Source organism: Pieris brassicae, chromosome 13 (assembly GCF_905147105.1).
Source record: "Pieris brassicae chromosome 13, ilPieBrab1.1, whole genome shotgun sequence".
Lineage (NCBI taxonomy): Eukaryota > Metazoa > Arthropoda > Insecta > Lepidoptera > Pieridae > Pieris > Pieris brassicae.
The window spans coordinates 4,184,011-4,207,396 of NC_059677.1; the positions used below are offsets into that span (position 1 = coordinate 4,184,011).

Below are 23,386 nucleotides of genomic sequence, written 5' to 3' on the forward strand. Positions count from 1 at the left end.
TGGAACAAGAACAAAGGCCGGATGTTCACCAAACGAGTTGGAACATGTTCCAAGTTTCATATTATTATTGCAAGCACGACAAAATTCGTATTTTTTCTAAGATTCAATCATTATATGATTTGACGTTAAACCTTAATAGTAAGGAAGACGAAAGAAATTTCCAAATCAAACGTCTAATATTCAAGCACTTCGTACTGAATTTAATGACTTAGTATCTCAATTAAATATTGAGCAAATGAAGCATGGCTAATGCTTCATTTCCAACAACCTTCTTTTTTTACACATGGGAGTCCTTTGAGGACCTGTACGCAACCATACAGGGTAAGCTTCATGAAATTAAAAGTGCTACTGTTGAGGAGAAATTAGATCAACCAAATTTAAAATTGCCTCCAATTAAATTACCACATTTAATGGCGACACAAATAATTGGACTTCATTCTACGAAGCCTATAACCATTTAGTGCACAACAATAGGGAAATTACAAATTCCGAAAAGGTGTTCTATCTTTGTGGGCAACTAACAGGGAAGGCCCTTACTGTGATCGCTGGCATAAACCCAACGGCAAATAATTATGATTTCATTGATTCTACCTTAATTGACAAATATCAAGACATACGGTCAATTGGCTTTTATTATTTGGATGATATTTTAAATTTTAAAAAATTAACAACGTCTTTAACAGACGGTTTCAATAGTTTTCTTTATAATTTTGTTACATCAACTGCAACTTTTGAAAATTTAGTAATATCTAATATATTGGATTTTTTGTTTTTATTTTACAACGAAACAATTATTTCATTTGAGAATTCCTTTAGAAAAGAAAAAATACCAAACATTTTAATAATTTCCTCGTCTTGTCATGTTATAAAACTAATGTTAAAAAATTAACCCAACTAGATTAAAGAAAGTTTGTGGTCATAGCAATTTGTATGTATACGAAATTTAGTATAACTAAATGTCAAAATGTTTCGAAACGTGACCTGCAGAGAGGAATTTTGAGCATTTATTGTCAAATGTTTTGTTTTGTTTTGCTTTATTACAACACATACTGCAGGGTTTGAGCTTGAGAACCTTCCGTAGAACATTTTTTTTGCAGCTGATAACCCCATCTAGTCCTTTGAGGACCCATCTAGTTGCGTTTACTACAACTTTTTTGTCCACCTGTATTATAATTTTTTAATATAAAAATTTTGTGAAATCCACTTAAAAACAATTTGAACTAACCAATAAAAGTTACAAATAATTTATTGATTTAGGTGTGTGTAGGAATGTGTGATATTATTGTGACAAAGTCATTTAACGTGTACACGATTTAATAAACCCGAACTCAGTTGATCTTAAATGGTGAATAGTTGGTAATGAGCGTTACAGTTACTTATTAGCGTTCCTATTCGGTAAGCTCACTCGAAAAGCGGTCGTTAAGGGGACGCAATAAAAGATCGCAGGACATAGGTTTGCGTGACTTGCTTGATTAATGTCCCTTGTCTAAGATAACACATTTCCTTGGCAACATTGTATTGAATTTAATTGGCTGGAACTAACTTCTACAAGACGGAACTTACAGTTGACCTACTAAAGTCTTGCGAGGGGTTGTGAGCGACCCGATTGTTCTTCAAGAACTGGGCTTCTTTGTACGTAAGGGAGATGTGCGACGGCGAAGGCCAAAGTTGTTTGCGGTACCAGAACCAGTATTACACAGATCCCTGTTAACAAAGACGTTGTTTACTGAATGCTGTCTTCACTATCGATATTATATGTTCGCAGTAGCGATATTGTGTATCTTATGTATTTAATATTATATATTTTATTACATTGCCGCCACTAGAATGATCCCAAATTATCCTGTTTACGAAAGCTTAAAGGGGGCAAGGAGTTCCACTTGTTTGCTGTCTTGAAACGTTTGTCACGTGTACGGCACTTGGGGATGTCAAACGATCATGAAACAGATACAGAAATCTGAGCCCCAGACCTAAAGAGGTTGTAGCGCCATTGATAAATAAATCATGAAAAAGATATAGAAATCTGAGGTCCAGACCTAAAAAGGTTGTAGCGCCACTATTTTTTTCGATATTTACGCTTAGTCTAACAATTCACGCAATACTCACTCCTTATTACAATATTAGCTGCCCCTACGAACTTCGTTTCGCCTCAATACTTAGCCTACCGTTTTAGTAGATACACACACACACATATGGAACATTTTGCTATGCATAGAGTCCTTTATTATATTATTATTATCTCCATAAATACCTTCCTCCCAGTTTAAGGAATAAATTAAAAAAATACTCGAATTCGTCCAGTCTTAAAGTTTCTCACTTAGCAACACTGAAGAATAATTTATATATATAAATTATAAAAGGCATTTATTATCATAGACATGAATACAAATAATACGATTATTTCATTTTACCTTATTACTACTAAGATTATTACAGAATTTCCTTATTTGTAATAGAATTATTACTGTCTTCTGAAAAATATCTTCGAATCGAAAGTGTAATTTTATTACAACGTCGATATTTTTTTTTACACTTCAATAAAATTAAAACAAATTCAAAAAGTTTGGTCCCTGTGGCAGTGTACCTTTAACGCTGGCAGCATATCCTCACTGTATTGCGATACTTAATCGTTGAGCGAGGAAAGCACCAGCTCTGGGGTCACCGTCATTATAAGTAATGTCTATATTTGGATCGATGAAGTATGCCCGACGCCGCACAGCCTACTTTCATAACTGAAAACCCTCTTATGCATCACTTGAGATTTCAGCTTATTATAGAGATATACCGAAAACAAATTGTGATAATTTATTGTCTCTTGTTTCAGAAACATGGCGAGTCTTCTTAAAATATCGAAGCATAGCCTAACGCTCATCAGGCGCTACTGTACACCCTTGATTTACTCCGACGAAGTACGAACAGCTAAGAATGATAACAAGCCAATCGTCGCCTTAGAATCGACTATTATCACCCATGGGATGCCGTATCCAAATAACTTGGAGACTGCTATGGAAGTGGAAGATATTATTCGGAAGCAGGTAACTAAATATATGTCACCCATGTTGAACAGAGGGCATCCAGTAATAAGTCTTAAGCAGGTCTTTTGACTTTAGGTCATTCCAGGTTCGCCTCTGAAATGCTTGTCACGTAGTTTCCTGAGTTTCCACTTGGGGATTCCAACTATCTTGGCAAAGAGACATTGATCCCTCAGTAGCGTATTGCCCTTTCTCCATTCGGCGTTTTATAGTTACAGGATACTATAACAATATGTTATTATAATAAAAAATATATAATATGATAACGTCTCACTTTTAGAAAACCTGCCTACGCCTGCGTATTTGTGCTTTGTTTCACGTTCCTCACATCAACACTATGTATGAAAAATTCTCAGTTTTGAATTCCGTATTCCGGACATACAACGACCACTAATTAAGCCGATATCCATAGCGCTTAATCACCTGCATCATGAGAAAACCCACATAAACACACACACTTTCACACCATCACACAACACAACGGAATTAGATAGGTATTATAAATGTATTTAATAGTTTTATAGATTTTTGTCTATATGTTTTCCATGTTTATCATGTTATATATAAATATATATTATGTCTATATGTATATATCATAAATATATCTGTCTAAGCTGTAGGGTTACGAAATAACTAAATATTATTTTTTCTGTAGCGCGAGCTAAGATTCCTGTATGTCAAAGGTCAAAGTCAAAAATCATTTATTCATATAGGTAACACAATGTACACTTATAAACGTCAAAAAATTCTGTTACAATACAAGTAATAAAATTACATTTACTGCCAGTTCTCAAATTAAGGTCGTAGAACGAAAGAGAAGAACTGGCAATAAACTCTCCGCCACTCTTTATAATCGCCAAGTTTTTTTTTTGTATTACACAACGTTTGTAAGGAGCTGCAACCATAACACCATGTTCCACATGACATCAGCAGGAGGCATGGTGAAATACGATCACGCACTTACATTCTCGTGGGAACAACACCCAAATACATAGTGCAAAATAACTAACATCAACGCATACACGAATTCAAGTCCGACCATTCACCACCAGTACAATCTCAAAACGTTTCTGACATACTAGAGTCATTTTTAATATAATGTGCACACGACATTTCTCACTAACTTCAAAAACGTATATCTCAGTGTTTACATAAATCACCATTGTATATTTTAATAATTTTATAATGGATAACAAAGCCAGGTGCACAATGTTTCAACACTTTGTAATGGAATTCACCTAAACCAAAATAGAAACATGCTAATATGCTAAGAAACATAGCAACCACCTAAACAAATACTTCATCTATGATATTAATTTCAGATGAAATACTAGTAGAATTGATCTATAAAAATACGAAAGGGAGACAGTGAATGTACAGCTTGCTAGCTAGTGGAGTGTGAAGTGTGTGTATAATCTTTATATCTATTGAATGTCAGGAGTATCTGTATAGTATTTGTAAAGTATGTATGAGCAAACTGCACTAGATGACTAAATATATGAGAGGGTGAGATGTTAGAACCTAAGAATCCTAGGGAGACCTGAGACCTACAGACGTACCCTAACACATAAATAGTGAATATATAAATAAGTACGGGATGTCTGCACCAAGAGACCTAAGGTCACAGACGGAGCCCTACGGGTAGGATCAACGGTTCGAGGTGGTGGGATTATCTCAAAGCTATCGGGCAGGCTCACCACGATAATTAAGTCTTCGCCACTTTGAGAGGAAGCGAGAAATGAATACGACAGAGCAATATTCAAATCTGATTAATTGTTCAAAGACAATATCTTAAATACTACTTACACCTATTCACACATACATAATATTATTTTAGTGAGCTGTTGGTGTATTGCGCACCTTCAGCTATTAACACATTTAACATATTTGGAACACACGTGTCGTGTCAGCAATTGATCAATATTCGAATAAAATATAACAAAATTACTCTTCATCTAATAATACTTGGAACACACGTGAGCCGTATCAGCAGTTGGTCAATGTTCAAATGAAATCTGAACATACTGGCGCCTCACAAAGTCTGCAAAGGCTGGTACAGCTGCAGCGTCTCGTAGACAGGTGTTGCGGTGCGTTGTGGAAGCAGGTTGTGGCCTTTGTTGAAATCTTCACTCGTGTTCGATGACCGTATACCCGTCTGTTGTATTGGTTCCGCGTCCTCAACCGTCTTCATGTCGCTGTTATCCGTTATTATGAAAATAATTAATTTTACTAACGTTCAATAATGTTGAAAGCATCTTAAAAATAATAAAATTTAAATAAAAACCAAAATGAAAACATTTTAAAATAGTTCGCGTATTTTAGAATGTGCTGAACAATGCAATTATTTATTAAGTGCGTTTTTCCCCCCGCGTCATAAAACGTTTTTTAACTAACTTTAACACTTAATCGTTAAATAATTTTGCTATGGTACAAGAAGAAGGCGTTTGGTGTTAAAATTAAGTAATGGCTCTGCTATATGTCTAGACGTAAATAATAAATAATGTATTTGGGTGTCTAAATATGTTGCGTAAACATAATTGTACTTTCTGCATACGCTTATTATAAAGTGTGAATAGGTGACTAATATATGTTTGTAGAAGTCTTTAAATATGTAAATATATATTTTTTTACGTTAATACGTCTTGAAGTATAAGTGTAATATATGGTCTTGAATTTCTTATTCTTTCTCAGTAATTCATTTTATCTTCATATTTCTTAGCAATGCACTAATCGCCCATGTCTGTGTATATGAATGGTGCCAATATTGTCTTTGCTCCATTCCAATACTATCTTTTTGTCTTTATTTTAGTTTATCCAGTTAGATTTGTCGTGTTGTAGTTCGGCAGAAATCTAAACAGTAAAATAGACATGTTAAAGCGTAAACAGGACAACATAATTTATACACAGTCTACATTTCATTAATAAAGAAACTTAGATTAGCAATTAATAGATATGTTACTGGTACAACAACAATCAGCGCAAATTATGATTGAGACGCGAAATGACAGACTATACTCGAAACGAATAATATTATTTGTCTTGCATATGCCTGTCATGACTACACAGCTTCCTTATAGTTTCATTATTGTTGCCTTCGTATACTGTTCGTGAGTCGTGCACTTTTCAGCACTCTTCTAGCAGTGTTGGTCTAGTGGATTGCTCAAGTTACTCTCCTCTCGACGCTAAAGGTCGTGCTTTGGAATCACTATGCACCAACTTTGAGGGAGCCGCCATGCCTGTGTAAGGCAGTCTTAATGTATATTTGAATAAATTCATAGTACAAGTATATCTATACAATAGTTTAGCAACAATATATATACACAATTGTTCCATATGCTTCGTAAGATCACGAATGATCTACGTAATTCGCCAATTTTTCGGGATTTATCTAACTATAACACAAATTGTTAAGATGTTGACATTCTCCCTTACCAAAGAGATCTGAAATATTTTAAGAAGTTGTTACCTTGGCTTTATTTATCAGTAGTTTAAGTTTTTAGTTTTTCCTTTCAAATATTCAGTTGTGTTTAATGTTTAATTTCAGATTTTTTATCCATTCATTTATTAGTGTCTGTTTATCAATGGAATCTGATTTGGCTTTGTATATTGTGTAAGTGTTTTCTTTTATAATATAATGTATCATCGTTTTAGTTTAGTTTGTTTATTTTGTTCCTGTTTAGTTTTGTCTTAATAACTGTGTATAACATGTATTTTCGCACTTCTTGCTTGATCTTATGTAATTTAATATATTTATATTTTTTCTTTACTCACAGTGGTTGCCTGGAAGAGATCACTCGAAAGCGATAAGGCCGCCAGTTGCCCTCCTTTTGATTTAATTCTGTTAATTTTTTAAAAATATTGTAATGTAACGAAGTGTTAATAAATAAATAATATGGATGTGTAATTGTAAGTTTCCTATTAAAAAAATACATAAAATTTCAAGTTCTTCCATTCTTTAAGACGTATAATATTCACGAATATATGTAGATTAGTCTAAAGCTTGCTATAAACACTGTGTCATAGGGATCAGATTAAACACCGAATCTAATAATCGATTGAGGCTCTTGAGGTATCCGTTTACATAGGCCATATATTGCAACTGATATGACTAAATTCCTGTATAACTCTATCACAATGTTAATACGGGCGAATTACTTATAATGTGTGACATGCACAGAATACCAAACTGATTTTCGATTGAACGTTTTTTCATGACTATGGATACAAGTCTTTTAGTCAAATAAAGTACAAATTTAACCTAATAAAGTCTTACCTAACAAACAATTGTTGTATTTTCTACTTAAAAGATATCAGATACATTATGTATATTAAAGTAAAAGTTCAAGAAAAAAGGTAAATAATTTTCGTTTAACATTTTCTATAAAGTGTACTACGGTGAGTGTTCTGAAGAATTGTATGGGGTGATCCCTCCTGCCTAGTTTCAGCACCGTACGAAACGTATTCCTTCTAAATTTCACCAACATCACCTTGATGGCGGGAAATATTCCACAGTTCGTTTCACAAGGCATTTTCTTTTGCGAACTAGCGAACTGTGGAGTCGACTACCGGTGGGAGTCTTCCCTGAGAGATACGACCTCCAACTGTTCACTGTACTCCTCCCTCAGAGGCCGGCAACGCACCCACTAAAAACGGGTGTCTATGGGCTGCGATGACTGCTCTTTTTAGGCGTCCCGCAAGCTCGTTTAAGCCCTATTATATAAAAAACAAAATTTAGAAACCCATTTTTTCATACAAACAAATTGACTTAAAATGAGTCAATAAATCTAACACCATTGTATATTCATTCATACTAGACGCCGCAAACTCAGTTAGGAACGACCGGACGTAAATATTATGGCCAAGTTTACTTATGTTCAAATCTTAATAATTTTATGTACATAAATTATTATTTTATCACGTAGTTCTTTTTAAACTACAACCTGCCCGTCTTTAGAATAAAATTCACTTTTGAATTATTCCATATTAAGCTTTATACAGTAAAGTAAAAAAACTTTTATTTATTACTTATTAACACTTCGTTACATTACAATATAAAAAAATTGAATATAATTAAATCAAATGGAGGGCAACTGGCGGCCTTATCGCTTTCGAGCGATGTCTTCCAGGCAACCACTGTGAGTAAAGAAAAGAAAATGTATTAAATTACATAAGATAGGCAACAAGTGCAAAAATACATGTTATACACAGTTAATAAGACAAAACTAAACAGGAACAAAAAAACTTTGATATTGTTAACCTTCAAATGAGCCATTTTTTTACGAAAAAGTATATTTTTTGTATGTCTAATTAATGTCCCAGTAGTATAGCTGAAACGATCGCTAAGCAAACGGAAATACTGCAATGTTTGACAGTCATATTATTGTTGTCTTGCTTTAAGTGGGCTTCATTTTCATGCTATGTGAAGTTTGCCGAGTTTGAGCTTCGTTTGTGTTTGTTTGTATATTTTGGTTTTAAGTACAAGCCAAGCCATGTATGTAGATCGTGTAAAGACAGAATAATGAGCCAGATACTGTTGCTTGCAGAAATATGTTTTTTTGCAACTTCGGGACATAGGGATAATGACGTAGCTATATATTTCATTAAAAGTGTTGCCCATGGAGAGCCCCTTTAAGAAACTTACTCCTTTTTGTGACATTTACGGTTTACTTTGAGTGATGTGTAAGAAAATTCTTGTTGGCAATTAATTCAAATTAATTTGTACCTATTGTTTATTGGTTTTCAAGCTACTGCCACTATTATCTCATCACTTATTAATTCAGATTGGGTTTTACAAATCACAACTTTTTTCTCTAAAGACTTAAGATTACGCGCGCAAAAGGGATAAACAAATGCGCGTGTACAAATTTCATAACTAATTTATGTCACAGCGACAAATCGACTGCGAGGTCAATAAGTCAGTATTACCAGATGGTCTCGGCGATGTACCCCTATACTAATTCGATTTCCCCCCAGATATCCCATAGGATGCCCACACCAAGCGAATGGTGACATGAGCCATCGCGCAATTCTTTTAGCGGTCATGTTGGGATTGTGGGGAAATGAAAGGCATTACACAAAGTGTAATAGAAAATGGATTCAAGTTTTATTCGGTTTTTTATTAAACGAATTTAAGGTTAACCACACGGATCTTATTCTTACGATATGTTTGTATTTCAATTTAGTTCCAAAATCTGGAACGTGATATACAATATCAAAAAATCTATATTTGGCGTGATAAAAACCCCCCAAATATTATTTTCCTCTATTCTGCCCCTAACTCGGTTGAGAAACCACTGGATCTAAAGGAAAATCCTCTGATCTGGCAACACTGCAATACAAGGCAGGGGATAGTAGTACAACTAGATAGATATTTCCCTTCTTTTCGCACAACAGCGTAACAAAACGCAACGTCTCTATGTCAATATGTTGTTTGTTTTAAAAGACGAAATAACACTATTGTGACCAAACAGTTAAACAGATTTGATTCAAATTTAGAAAATAGTTTAAGATCGTTAAGATCGCTTGCGTTATTGCTTATTGCTTGGCAACGGAATTACATACGAAATAGATTGTAATATAAATATAGAATCAATCAAAATGGCGCGGGTAAATAGAAGTTGCTTCGTAATTTATTTACAAAGAGATTGAAAAGTATAGAGGCAACGAATACGCCTTTTTTACATTTGTAATTGAAGTGAAACTTCTTTATCGACGTTGGGAAAATATTTACCGTCACATTGTTCGGTTAAGCGCCATCTTTTTCTTATCCCTACCACGGTCGATTCGAAGCCATTAATAACAAATATATATAATAACGATAACAATGATAGTAATAAATCTATTACAATTAATGCAATTTTGTTAAACTTTATGTTATTAACTTTTTTAACCAATTTTTGTAAAGTTGCATATAGTAGATCATTTTTCTTAAAATAAGGTCATAAAGAAGTTTCACTTCTTACGTCTGTACTAACCACGCACTCATTTTTTTAAATATATTTAACCTCAAAAAAACAAACTGTGTAACTGCTGAATCCTCATCTTAACTCAAGTTTTTCTTCATCCAGGGCGCGGTGCCAGCAACAATCGCAATTCTCAAGGGACAATTGACAATTGGCTTAACCAGAACTCAGTTGGAATATCTGGCTCAAGCCAAAGACGTAATAAAGGCCTCGAGGAGAGATCTTGCGATGGTGGTGGCTGGTAAACAAGATGGCGCCACCACTGTTGCCGGAACTATTATATCTGCTGAACTGGCAGATATTCCAGTTTTCGTCACTGGAGGGATTGGTATGAGTTTTCTAATTAATATATTATGGTTACGTCAAAATAAAAATAGTTATAATATTATTTTTATAGCAAGGAGTACATAGCCATGCAATTGGGTCAAACGGGAAAGAGGTTAAGAGGAGCAGTATCCTGATGTTAAGTGATACCGCTGCCCGTTGATACTTACACTGTCTGAAGGCTCGCAATTGCATTGCCAGCCTTTTCATCATTGGTACGTTCTTTATTTAAAGATCCCTAAGTCAAATAGGTTCGGAAATACTTGAATTTTTTACTGAACATGGGCCAAATGGGGTAATAGGCTCATCTGATGTAAAAGGGCATCGCCCATTGATACTTTTAATGCTAGAAGGCTCGGGTGTGCGTGCTTGAAGATTCTTGAAGACCTTTTAGTGGAATGGGTTCGGGAATAGTTGGGGCAGCTAGTCCCACATGTGGCAAGAAATGCCTTAAAAACGTTCTAATTTGTTGTGTTGATAATTGTATTCCTAAATTCTCACACGTATTTTCAATATAAAGTCAAAACAACAGTGTAACTCGTAAACAAAATATTATCTACGGCTTATATTAGGGGATTTCCTGTTTCCATGGCAACTAATCGGTATGATACGTATATAAACGATAAGCAAGTGTGTTATCGACTCTAAGCTTGTAAACACTCTGAATTTACCCTATGCGTAAAGGAAAACATCGTGAGATAACCAGTTTTAGAATAAGATTGACTCCCGTATGGCAAAATTCAATATATTTTTGAGAAACCGGTGAAAGAAAACCTCTTTAGGAAACTCTCGGCGGCGAGTGTTAGACACGACAGGAGGCTGATTACCTACTTGCCTATTCGATTGACAATTAATAATCATGAACTTTAGAATTCATTTTAGTTTTTTATATTTAAATTAATATTATGTATTTAAAAATGTTTTTAAATCATTACAACACAAAAAAAAATCCAGGTAATTCTCCTAATAAGTAATTATTCCAGATTTCATCAGCATTATGGCTGAAAGGCTTCCTCGGTCCGCTTAGTTACGCATCTTTTGCGAACTCATGAGTTGGATAGGACGTTAAATTATTCAAAAAAATCTCCCCTCGAATCCCTGCAACCAACTAAAACGGATTACTTGGGTAAAATTATAAAGAAAAACATTAAGCAAAATAAAATCATTTATTCATATAGGTAAAAAAATGTGCTCTTAAGAACATCAAATAAGGAAATGTACATACAATTCTTCTAGTTTTACATTTACTGCCAGTTCTCACATCAACGGCAAAGATCGGAAGAGAAGAACTGGCAATAAACTAACCGCCACTAGGATATATAGAATTAAAAAAAAGGTCCATAGGAAAACCATAAATATCATTATATAGCGAAACTATTGATAACAGAGCAAAGTGATATACGGCATAATACGGTTTTATAGAAGACATCAATATTTATTCTACTATAAGTCTTTTAAATATTTATTACAAAACAGCAATTCGGAGCCGTCAAACAAATGAATAATTATTACAGTGCCATTAAGCAATCCTACAGATTAGATAACTGTATTCCACAATATTACATCAAGCGGTACCTGTCAATGTCAAAATTAATTAGATACAGTGAATATCTTCTGGCCGATAGTGCATGTGCGACTTCAATTAACGACATCGCTCGCATTTACTGAATTCCAAATGCGACCTTTACGGGAACATAAATGCATTTGTATGCATGATCTGTATTTGGAGAACAATTCAGTTTCAAATGTTAATCATTTAACTATATTATATATAATATATATTGAACATCAGCGTTGTTTTTCGCCACCCTCATCGAGGTCGTCTTCGAAACACGGCAATGCACTTAACACTAGCTATCGTGAGCGAACATCGCGAGGAAGTGAAGCATTTTGGAACCGCAAAAATCGATGACAAATGTCAGATATACATTATTATTATTACACTAGCGGAGCCGACGTTGTCCTGTCTTAAGTAAATAGTAATATTGATTTCGAATCGGTATAATTAACTAAACAAATTGTTTATTATTCTAATGCTTTATGATAAACAACATTCTTTGTTTGTTTTTCTGGCGCGTATATAAATAGTTTTGTTGGTATTCCGACACGGGAATAGGCGACATAACTGGCTATGTGCAAAACATGGACTTTCCAGATTAATGCCACAAACAGTTAGCAAATTATTAATTTTCCGCGTAATTTTCTTAATTTTTTCTTTCCTCTTCTTCCCCTGACAATAACAAACACAACAAAAAAATAATTAGCGAAATCGGTTAGTCATTCACGCGTGATGCCGTGACTATGGGAAATAGGGATTAATTTTTATACATATACTAGCGGACCCTACAGACGTTGTCCTGTCTAAACTATGAATATTGATTTCGAATTGGTATAATTAACAAAATTACTTTATGGTATACAACGTCATTTGTTTTTTTTGTTGGTATAACTGGCCATGTGAAAAACATGGATATTCAAGATTAATGCCACAAACAATTAGCGAATTTAATTATTTTATTCGTATTTTATCAATATAATAACTCCGATTGAAGCATTTGTTTTGAACGATATTCATTCTTCTTACGTCCTCTTTGACGACATTTGCAGCACGCATTTTGTCAATGTTATGTCACACGCCTTTAAAAAAAGTTTGATTAATAAAAGCGCTAGGCACTGAAAAAAAATTTACGATGGCTATTTTCTTATTTTTTTCTTTTATGAAAAACATCTCCTGACAATAACAAACACAACAAAAAAGAATTAGCGAAATCGGTCCTTCCGTTCACGCGTGATGCCGTGGCCAAGGGATTAATTTATATATATATAGATAATGGCTATTTTTTCTTTTATGAGAACCTTCTCCTGACAATAACAAACACAACAAAAAAGAATTAGCGAAATCGGTCCAGCCGTTCACGCGCGATGCGGTGCCAAGGGATAAATTTTTATATATATAGATAATGGCTATTTTCTTATTTTTTTCTTTTATGAGAACCTTCTCCTGACAATAACAAACACAACAAAAAAAGAATTAGCGAAATCGGTCCTTCCGTTCACGCGTGATGCCGTGGCCAAGGGATTAATTTATATATATATAGATAATGGCTATTTTTTCTTTTATGAGAACCTTCTCCTGACAATAACAAACACAACAAAAAAGAATTAGCGAAATCGGTCCAGCCGTTCAAGCGTGATGCCGTGACCAAGGGACATAGAGATTCCTTTTTATATATATAGATAATACTATATTCAATACTATATATATATTATACTATGAAATCTGAAGCCCAATTTATATACATAGCGCTATATTGAATTATTATTATTTGCAAACATTTTAGGCTCTCTCGTACTGTGAAGGAAAACTTCGCGAGGGGACGGGATGTCCGTTGTCCCTTGCCCAAAAATTCGAGTAGTGTGTCAGATACAGAAGGGGGATTGCCTACTATTAGAAATGATCACTGATACAGAACAGACAGAAATCTGAGGCCCTGAAGTGAGTGAACCATCATGAGAACTTAAACATTCACAGCAATTCGACAAATGTTAATTTGAAATGAAATACATATTTGTGAATAAATTAAATGACGCGAGCTACGTTCGATGGATGTTCTAGTAAATGAAACACTTTGCTTGAAGTGTTAACTGTCTTTATCATTATCATTTTAAACAACAGCTAACTTACAATTAGTGGGATTGCGATTGGATAAACAAAAACTCCAACTTTATTTATGGGTTCTAGTTCAAAGCGATGCTAGCAATGTCGACCTATTGGACATTATCGGAAACGAGAATGTTACATAACAGTTTATGAGTGTATAAAAAACTAAAGCGCAAATTTATTACTAAACTGACGTACCAATTGGCTCCAAGTGTAAGCCAGTTGCTAACATTTGCGCGTCTAATTACTAACTAAAATATTAGGTCCTTACATATGATATTGGCGTTTTGTCGTACTGGCCACTTTGACCTCAAATACCTCCTCTTTGGTTAGGAATTTCAAATTCAAATTTCAATACTCATGTATTTGTGCTTCGATGACCGTCATTCATTTGTTTTTTTCTGTTTGCGTCACTCATTTTACAAAATGGAAAACTAAAAGTATCGCATTATTTACGAGTACGAGTTCCGCCGTGGCACTAGTGCTGCGGAAACGACTCGAAGGGTGAATGATGTGTATGGCGGTCTTGTTGCAAAAGAAAACACAGTTCGTTTTTGGTTCCAACGTTTTCGTTCTGGAAATTTCGACCTGTAGAACGAGCCCCGTGGTCGGCCTGAGACCCAAGTTGATAATGAAGTTTGGAAGGCTATTGTGGAAGCGGATCCATCGCAAACCACGTCCGAGTTAGCTGCAGGCTGCGGTGTTAGTGATAAAACTGTTTTAATTCACAAATGGATTATTGGCCAGACTATTACGGCCGATGTCTATTGTCAGTAATTGCAAACCATGATGGAAAAACTAGCGGCTAAACAACCTAGGCTGGTCAATCGCTCCACGCCACTGCTACTTCACGACAACGCTAGACCACACACAGCACAACAGACGGCTAACAAATTAGAAGAGCTTCTATTGGAATGTCTAAGACATCCTCCGTACTCCCCGGACCTTGCTCCAACAGATTACCATTTTTTTCGAAATTTGGACAACTTCTTGCAAGGGAAAAAAATTAACTCTGATGGGGCAGTCCAAATCGCCTTCACAGATTTTATTGATTCCCGTTCGACTGGTTTTTTTTAGTAAAGGCATTAATGAACTACATATGAGAAGTGAAGAAGAAAGTGCATAGAAAACAATGGTTCATACTTTGATTCATTAAATATATTATATTTAAAAATATTCGACTTTTTGTTCCTCCCATACAAAACGCCAATTTCATATGTAAGGACCTAATATATATGTAACTTAACAAATGTTAGGTTACATAACCCGCGTATAAAGTAAAAATGACTTTACCAAATAGAAACATATAAGTTTATTGAAGTCTGAAGTATTTTCGAAAAAAAATCAACTTAGGGTTTTTCAAGAAAAGTTCGTATCAATTCTAAACCGGCCGGCAACGCCCTCGTGACCCCTCTGGGGTAGGTATCCATAGGCGGCGGTGTCTCTTAACATAAGGTTAGCCTGCTGCCCGTTTGCCCCGTTTTATAAAAAAAACTGTTATAATGAAGAAGTGAACACTAAATGTTTCTTAATAAACATCAGTGAAGGTGTCAAAACAATGACACCTATAGCTTGGAAACATGATTACACTCGCGAGCCCTGTGGTATTGAGAGTGTCCATGGGCGGTATCTTTAACATCAAGTGAGCCACCAGCCACGCACCCATAACGGCGGTTAAAATTAACCGTCGATAAAAAATATATTTAAATTTTAAATACATGAAATTATACGATTATTATTAAACTCGCGATTAAATTTCGCAAAATTTGCTGGATCATTTAGGTTATTATTACGACAACATCGAAAATTATGGCCACGATAAAACGTGTAGCATTCAATTTGAATGGCATTAAATTTCAATTAATTAATATAGTTTGTAATTATGAAGAACTTTAAAAGCCTTTATCGCACGGGAATCCCGTTTTGTATGTATTAAAACAGCATGTTGTGTCTACTACACAAAGAGATTTAAGTAACAACTGAGCACGAATCATGATTCGTGTTAGAGTCATTCAAAAAGAGTGTACCCATACTTAAAGACAACACACTTGCCTCGCACTGTGAGTGTATCAAGGAACATCAGGTAAGGCTCCAAGGCATAAATAAACATAAATATAATATACCTCATATTGAGCGCAAATTCTGGGCTCTGATTTAGGATAGGTTTAGTTGAAGCTCTTAAGCGTAGTTGCGGGAGGTGGTTTTGTTTATTATCAAGTTTGTGACGTGTCAATACTCGCCTCTTTTGGAGGTGATACCGCCGTCCATACACGTTGAAAGACGGAAGTGGTGCGCTGCAAAAAACGCTCAGTTATGGAACGACGGACATCGGAGTTATAGTGGTGTTTTGTATTCTGCATTCGTCCGATGATTAAACTCGGCTGCAGGTTTTATTTCGAACAACTCTGAACTCTCTCCGTGGTAAATGCTGTAGGTGATGCAGAGAATCCCCACATATACACAACACAAAGGGATTAAGACGCTCAGAAAGTTATTGGTCGTCGACGATTCAAACCTCTGATTTCCTTTCTGTTCAAGATATAAAATACACGACTCAATCAACCAATTTCAAATCCACTTCTGGTTGTAAACATGAATGCCAACTTTATTATCCTTCACGGTGCGAATACACCACCACACGGTAACGTTTAAAAACCTTTAGAAACTATTCCCGAACTTTGGAAGGAGGGTGATGGAGAAGATGTGGCGGTGATGGAGATGCCTTGCCATAAACATATAATGTACCATAATTGTTTTAAACTTGGAGGTGCTGCTGATCAAGTCTCCTGTTCTATTTTAATGAACTTGCGTAAAGACGATGCATTTTGGTCTACAGGTGGAGTCCATAGAGATGGTGAGAAGACCTTGGATGTGTCGGCTGATCTTACCGAGCTGGGACGGAGTAAGACACTTGTTGTTTGCAGTGGAGCGAAATCTATTTTAGATATTGGAAGAACTCTTGAATACTTGGTATGTACGAAGATTGATCTCTATAGTAACCTGTGTAGACGTTGTAGATAACGTCCTGGGCACTGATCTCTGATCTTTTCTACCAGGAAAGTAGCTTTTCAGCCTACCTAACCTAATATAGCAAGAAAAGAGGATACCAATCCGTTCTATTTAATATTTCTATTCTATTATAATAAATAATAGTTTAAAAAATGTGTGCGTGTACTAGTGTACACACGTAAGAAGTGAAACTTCTTTATGATCTTATTTTTTGAAAAATGATCTACTATACGTAACTTCGCAGAGATTGGTTAAATAAAGTTTAACAAAAGATTAATCATAGACATGAATACAATTATTTAATTTTACCTTATTACTACTAAGATTATTACAGAATTTCATTAAATGTAATAGATTTATTATTATCATTGTTATAGTTATTATATATTTTTGTTATTAATGGCTTCGAATCTCTTCGAATCAACCGTGGTACGGACAAAAAAAGATCGCGTAATGGAAAAATGTGACGGTAATTTGTATTTCAATGCCGATGAAAAAGTTTCACTTCAATGAATAAAAAGAAAATTAAAACAAATGTAAAAAGTGGTCCCTGTGGCAGTGTTAGTGTGTGTGACCTTCGACGTTGGCATTTCCTCGCTGTATTGCGACACATATTCGTTGAGCGAGGAAAGCACCAGCTCTGGGGTCACCAGTAGTAACTTATAAGCGCCAATTTAATACTTATACTATTAAGCTAGGTAAAATCGTAATGTTAAATTGTCTATATTAACATTGCGATACGATGCGAAATAATTTAACATTGCGATCAGTCGGAAGGCTTGGTTTGAAAATGAAACAGACATCCAAAAAGACATGCTTACAGACTTAGACCGAAATTTGCGACCATAATTTAACTTACAGGAAACTCAAGGTGTAACAGTCTGTGCTTTTGGTGAGTCCAAGCAGTTCCCAGCCTTCTACACACGACGGTCGGGCTTCGAGGCCCCATACAACGTTGTTGATGCGGAGCACGCAGCAAGTGTGTTACATGCGGCGAGGTCTTTACATCTGTCTTCTGGCATTGTTGTTGCTGTGCCCGTTCCGGAAGAAAGCGCCATGGATGGTAAAGAATTTTAATCCTTTAAGTTCATGTTAGATATGTTACCAGATAATGGGATTTATGCTTCAAACCTGTCTTCTGGCATTGTTGTTGCTGTGCCCGTTCCGGAAGAAAGCGCCATGGATGGTAAAGAATTTGAATCCTTTAAGCTTATGTTAGATATGTTACCAGAGAATGGGATTTATGCTTCAAACCTGTCTTCTGGCATTGTTGTTGCTGTGCCCGTTCCGGAAGAAAGCGCCATGGATGGTAAAGAATTTGAATCCTTTAAGCTTATGTTAGATATGTTACCAAAGAATGGGATTTATGCTTCAAACTCAAATTCAAAATAACTATGTAATATAATAGTTGTGTAGGTAACCAAGTACACTTATGAACGTCAACAGAAAAGATGTTAAATTGATTCTAAATTTACATTTACTACCAGTACGCAAGTCAAGAGCGTAAAGCGGGCAAGAAGAACTGGCAATAAGCTCACAGCCACTTTTTTTATTAGCCAAGTTTTGAGCCATTCAAATTGTTTGAACTAGTGCAAATCAATCCCAAGGATTAGGATCATTCAAATAATCGTCAAATTTATAAAAAAAACTTTATTGATTAATTTATGTTAAGCGACTGTTTTGAATTTGAGAGGCACTAAAAGAAGAAGAAATAGTAATTAATTAAGAGTTAATTCCTACCCTTGATCTAGTCTTTCTTTATATGATAATGGGACTGGTATAATCTTAAACAATTGTGTTACTGAGAAACGCACGCATATTGAATATTTTAATAGAAAATTATCTTTAACTGCTGTCACGGCTCACGTGGTTGTTCTAAATTTTAACAGATGAAGGTGCGCGATATCCCTACAACTGTAAGGATAATGTATTTGTTTTTTTTATTTAATAACACTTCGTTGTATTACAATATAAAACTGACGACTGGTGGCTGCATCGCTTTCAAGCGATCTCTTCAGGGCAACCTCTGTGGGAAAAAAATAAAATAAGATAATGCAAGAAGTGCAAAAATACATCTTACATATAGTTATTATCAGACAAAACAGTGGTTGAAAAGCGATAACGCCGCTCTTTTCGTTTAATTATGTTAAATTTTTATATTGTAATGCAACGTAGTGGTAATAAATAAAATAAAACTAAAAAACAACGGAAATAATTGCAATATTCAAGATTTGAATATTGCTCTGTCTTATTCATTTCTCGGTTCCTCTCAAAGTGGCGAAGACTTCAATCCTTTAATTATCGTGGTGAGCCAGCCTGATAGCTTTAAAATAATCCCACCAGCCGTTGAACCTTTGGCCCTATCCGTAGGGCTCCGTCTGTTACCTACTCTTAGTACGGATATCCCGTACTTATTAATATATTCAATATTCATGTGTTACGGTACGTCTCTAGAGCTTAGCGATCCGTCGGATTGTTAGGTTCTTACATCTCACCCATATATTTAGTTTGCTAATAATACATGCATGCCCATATAGATATTTTTGACATTTCCATATAAATTTAAACACACATATTACAGTCTATTAGCAAGCCACCTGTGCACCTACTTATAATAGAACGTTCTAGAGACAATCACAAACCAGCGATGGAATCCGACATTTCCAATATTATAATCTAGTATATTTTTTTGCAGAAAAGAAAATAGGCACAGCGATATCAAATGCATTAAGAAATGCAAATGACAAAGGCGTTCGTGGAAAGGAGATAACACCATTTCTACTGGCTGCGGTTTCTGCAGCCACGGGTGGTGCATCATTGAATACAAGTATCCTTTTTAACCTGGGGTTTGTACCTGAGTGAAAGTTGACGCCATGGATGGCAAAAAATGTGCAATTCTTCAAAACCGGCTGCTCTCGGAGCACTGTTGTGTGCGACTCTCATCCGTGGTCGTGAGACCAAATTACGGGTGTGCCCTGGACTTCTGTGTTTGTGCGTATGATAAGGAAACCGTAAAGCCATATACCCAAAAAGTCAGTCGTGTGTCAGGCACAGAATCCTGATCACCTATTTTCCTACTCTATTCCAAAACAGATACAGGAATCTGAAGATAGGTTGTAGCGCTGCTGGTTGTTTTTTAATAGTCAGCTACTAAAAGATATACATTTTTATTATATATTTGGTTGGTTAATACATAATCTTTTGTTATTTATTTAGTTTTCTCTCTTACTCTATTGTATTTATGATTGTTGTGATATCATCTCTATATATATAAAATTCTCGTATCACAATGTTCGTTGCTATACTACTCCGAAACGGCTCGAACGATGTTTATGAACTTTTATTGCATATTCAGTAAGTCTGAGAATCGGCTACTATCTATCAAACTGCTAAGTGAAAACGGGTGTCCAGCCCAATTTTTTTTAGACAATTATTTTCGTTTTTATTTTTTATGATGCAGCATACAAAAATACATACAACCCCTAATTGTCACCTCTCTATTATCAACCTCATATGTTTCATTATAGTAGATAGGTTATTTGTATTGAATTAAAAAAATGTTTCCTGAAAATAATATACATCGCAAAACGACGTTTGCCGGGTCACCTATTATAATATAAATATAGAATTATTCTGTCAATACAGGTCAAAAAAGTCCATGGCCCTAATTCTAGCACGTGACCTCTGCTAAGTTCCGCTTACTAAGCACCTTTTAACTTAATGAAGTTCTTAATTATAATTATGCTCTAAATCCAAATATCAGGCGTTTTCAATTCCCAACACTATTCCTACTACCCTTAGTAGGTTGTTATCACCAACATTTTTGCTCCCTGGTACATTCGACCATTGGAACCTTAATGTAGTGAACGTACGAACACAGGCTCCACCATCACCTGAAAGTCGAGGCTGTTCAACTCCTTGACTAGGCTATATTAGAAAGACGGAAAGGAAACAACCATTTGAATTTGTTCTTTTAAATTGTAATATTGACTTTTAAAAGTCCCTTTTTTGGACGAATTGAAATTAATAATTTGGCTTATACACAGCGTTTGACCTGTAGGGCCTTCAGCTCAGCTCGCTCTGTTTTGGCGAGCATGGCTCTAACGGAAATAGTCTCTTCCCACGACTAGCACAAGGGCGTTTCTTGAAATCTTCTACAATATCTTATATATCTTACAGTATTATTACCATTTTCCTTAAATTAAATTCGGAAAGTACAATTATTTTCTAAAACCATAAACAGATATCGCCCTAATAAAGAACAACGCTAAGGTGGGTGCTGACATCTCCATACATTACCAGAAATTGAGAATCAACGCTCCAATCCAATCGCGGAGGCTCCACACTTCGTGTCGTCACATGAGTGATGTTCTGGTGATTGGGGGCGCGAATGTGGACAGGACCTATAGAATTACGGAGGAGAAGATACAGGTAAGTGAAGTTTTAGGTTGCGGATGAGGTTTTGCAGACAAACTGATCGAGGCAACCAACTTCTGATCCAGACTTTAATAACAATAAAAAGGCCGTTTCATTTTCGATTCCATTACAAAAGTAGAATATACAACTTAGATTTGTTATGTTTTTGAAGTGAAACTTCTTAGTCGGCATTGTAAAAAAAAACGTCACATTTTTCGGTTGATTCGAAGGGATTCGAAGCCATTAATAAAAAAATATATAATAACGATAGCAATGATAGTAATAATTCTATTACAATTGATGAAATATTAATCTTAGTAGTAATAAGGTAAAATGAAATAATTGTATTATTTGTATTTTTGCTATGATAGATAACTAAAGCCTTTTGTTAAACTTTAACTAATTTAACTTGATTTAACCAATTTTTGTAAAGTTGCATATAGTGGATAATTTCTCGAAAAATTAGGTTTTAAAGAAGTTTCACTTCTTACGTATATAGTACACGCACACATTTATATATTTTTCTTACTATCCTACTTCACACTTCTGTGTTAGAAGGAAGTAGGAATAATAGTATATAGAATAGGTGCCTCTTTTTCTTATTCCACTTGGTCCTTCTTTTATCTGTGCTTCCAACGATCCAGATTTCAGACTTACGAAGCTTTGAAACGACTTTTATACTTATGAACAGCGTTTCTCAAAGGCAACTCGCGACTGTGACCATACCATAAAATTTAGAATTATTTAAATAACTATAAGTTTTAATAATAATACATAGCTTTAATCCGTACAAAAAGTGTTTTTCTCAACTCTTTATTTTATTCTGTGTCCATGACCAAATATCAGAAACTTATTATGTGAGGTGGGATATCAAAATAAATGTCAAATTTTGAAACTTAATTATGACGTTATCTAACTCAAATTAGATTTGTTTATTTAATAGACTTTGTTATTACGTGGGCCAACGGGAGACTACGGTCTGCGTTGGCAAGACAAAAAATTGGGGGTACCGACACAATTTGTAAGCAGAATAAATACAATACTCTCTGAATGGGGAGATTTCTAAATAAAGGGGATAAACTTTTTAGTGCAGTGGCTTCATCGAAGGGCCTCATAGCCTAGCGGTCTTTGTATGTGACTGCTGCGGTGAGGGTTTCGATTCCCAGTTCGAGTGCAAGTTTTAATTTAATTTAAATTTGTTCTCGGCCTATCGTGCGTCTCTCATCCCTGAGGTCGTAGGTTAGATCCCCGGCTGTGTACCAATGGATTTTCTTTCTATGTGCGCATTTAACATTAGCTCGAACGGTGAAGGAAAACATCGTGAGGAAACCGGCTCGCCTTAAACCCAAAACGTCGACGGCGTGCGTCAGGCACAGAAGGCTGATCACCTACTTGCCTATTAGTTTAACAAATGATCATGAAACAGATACAGAAATCTGAGGCCAAGACCTAAAAAGGTTGTAGTGCCATTGATTTATTTTTTAAACTTTTTGATAAGCCCACTTTTTGACATTTACTAACAGCACGACAAATTAAGTGACCAAATCTTTTTCACTCGAAAACTTAATTTATGACCATTTCAATCGTGAGATTTTTTTCGGGATTCAGGGGGAACACAATTTTTAATCCGGAATTTTTTTAATTTGAGTTACATATGAAACTTAAAAATAATGTTTTCATCTCAATATAATCGCCAGTATGTACTACACATAAATTAAACGAGAATTCATGTTGCATTTTTTTGTCCCAAGCTATGAACAATTGTTAGACGTTGTTATTTATTTTTGTTCTATGACAAAGAAAGTACTCTTGTCAAGAGTGCTCCATCAAGATTACTTGAGTTGTCAAACAACCCCGTGATTTTATTTTAGGAAAACAAAGTATGCAAGCCACACTACAGTTTATGAAAACAGAAAATCTACCAAAAACTATTCTTCTTCCTATAATTCCTCTCCTTTCGAAGAAGATCACGATTACTAGGT

General features: G+C 35.2%; 1 protein-coding gene across 2 annotated transcripts in view; it reads left to right on the top strand.

Moving 5' to 3' along the window:
- LOC123717610 (pseudouridine-5'-phosphate glycosidase) overlaps positions 1–23,386 on the top strand; it is a 165,688-nt gene that overhangs the window by 19,828 nt on the left and 122,474 nt on the right. For both annotated transcript variants that reach the window (XM_045673686.1, XM_045673687.1), the window contains exons 2-7: positions 2,825–3,035; positions 10,100–10,322; positions 16,816–16,949; positions 17,850–18,051; positions 19,684–19,815; positions 21,232–21,419. In XM_045673686.1, coding sequence (XP_045529642.1) covers positions 2,829–3,035; positions 10,100–10,322; positions 16,816–16,949; positions 17,850–18,051; positions 19,684–19,815; positions 21,232–21,419 — 1,086 coding nt within the window. In that variant the 5' untranslated portion in view covers positions 2,825–2,828. The remainder of the gene's footprint in view (positions 1–2,824; positions 3,036–10,099; positions 10,323–16,815; positions 16,950–17,849; positions 18,052–19,683; positions 19,816–21,231; positions 21,420–23,386) is intronic.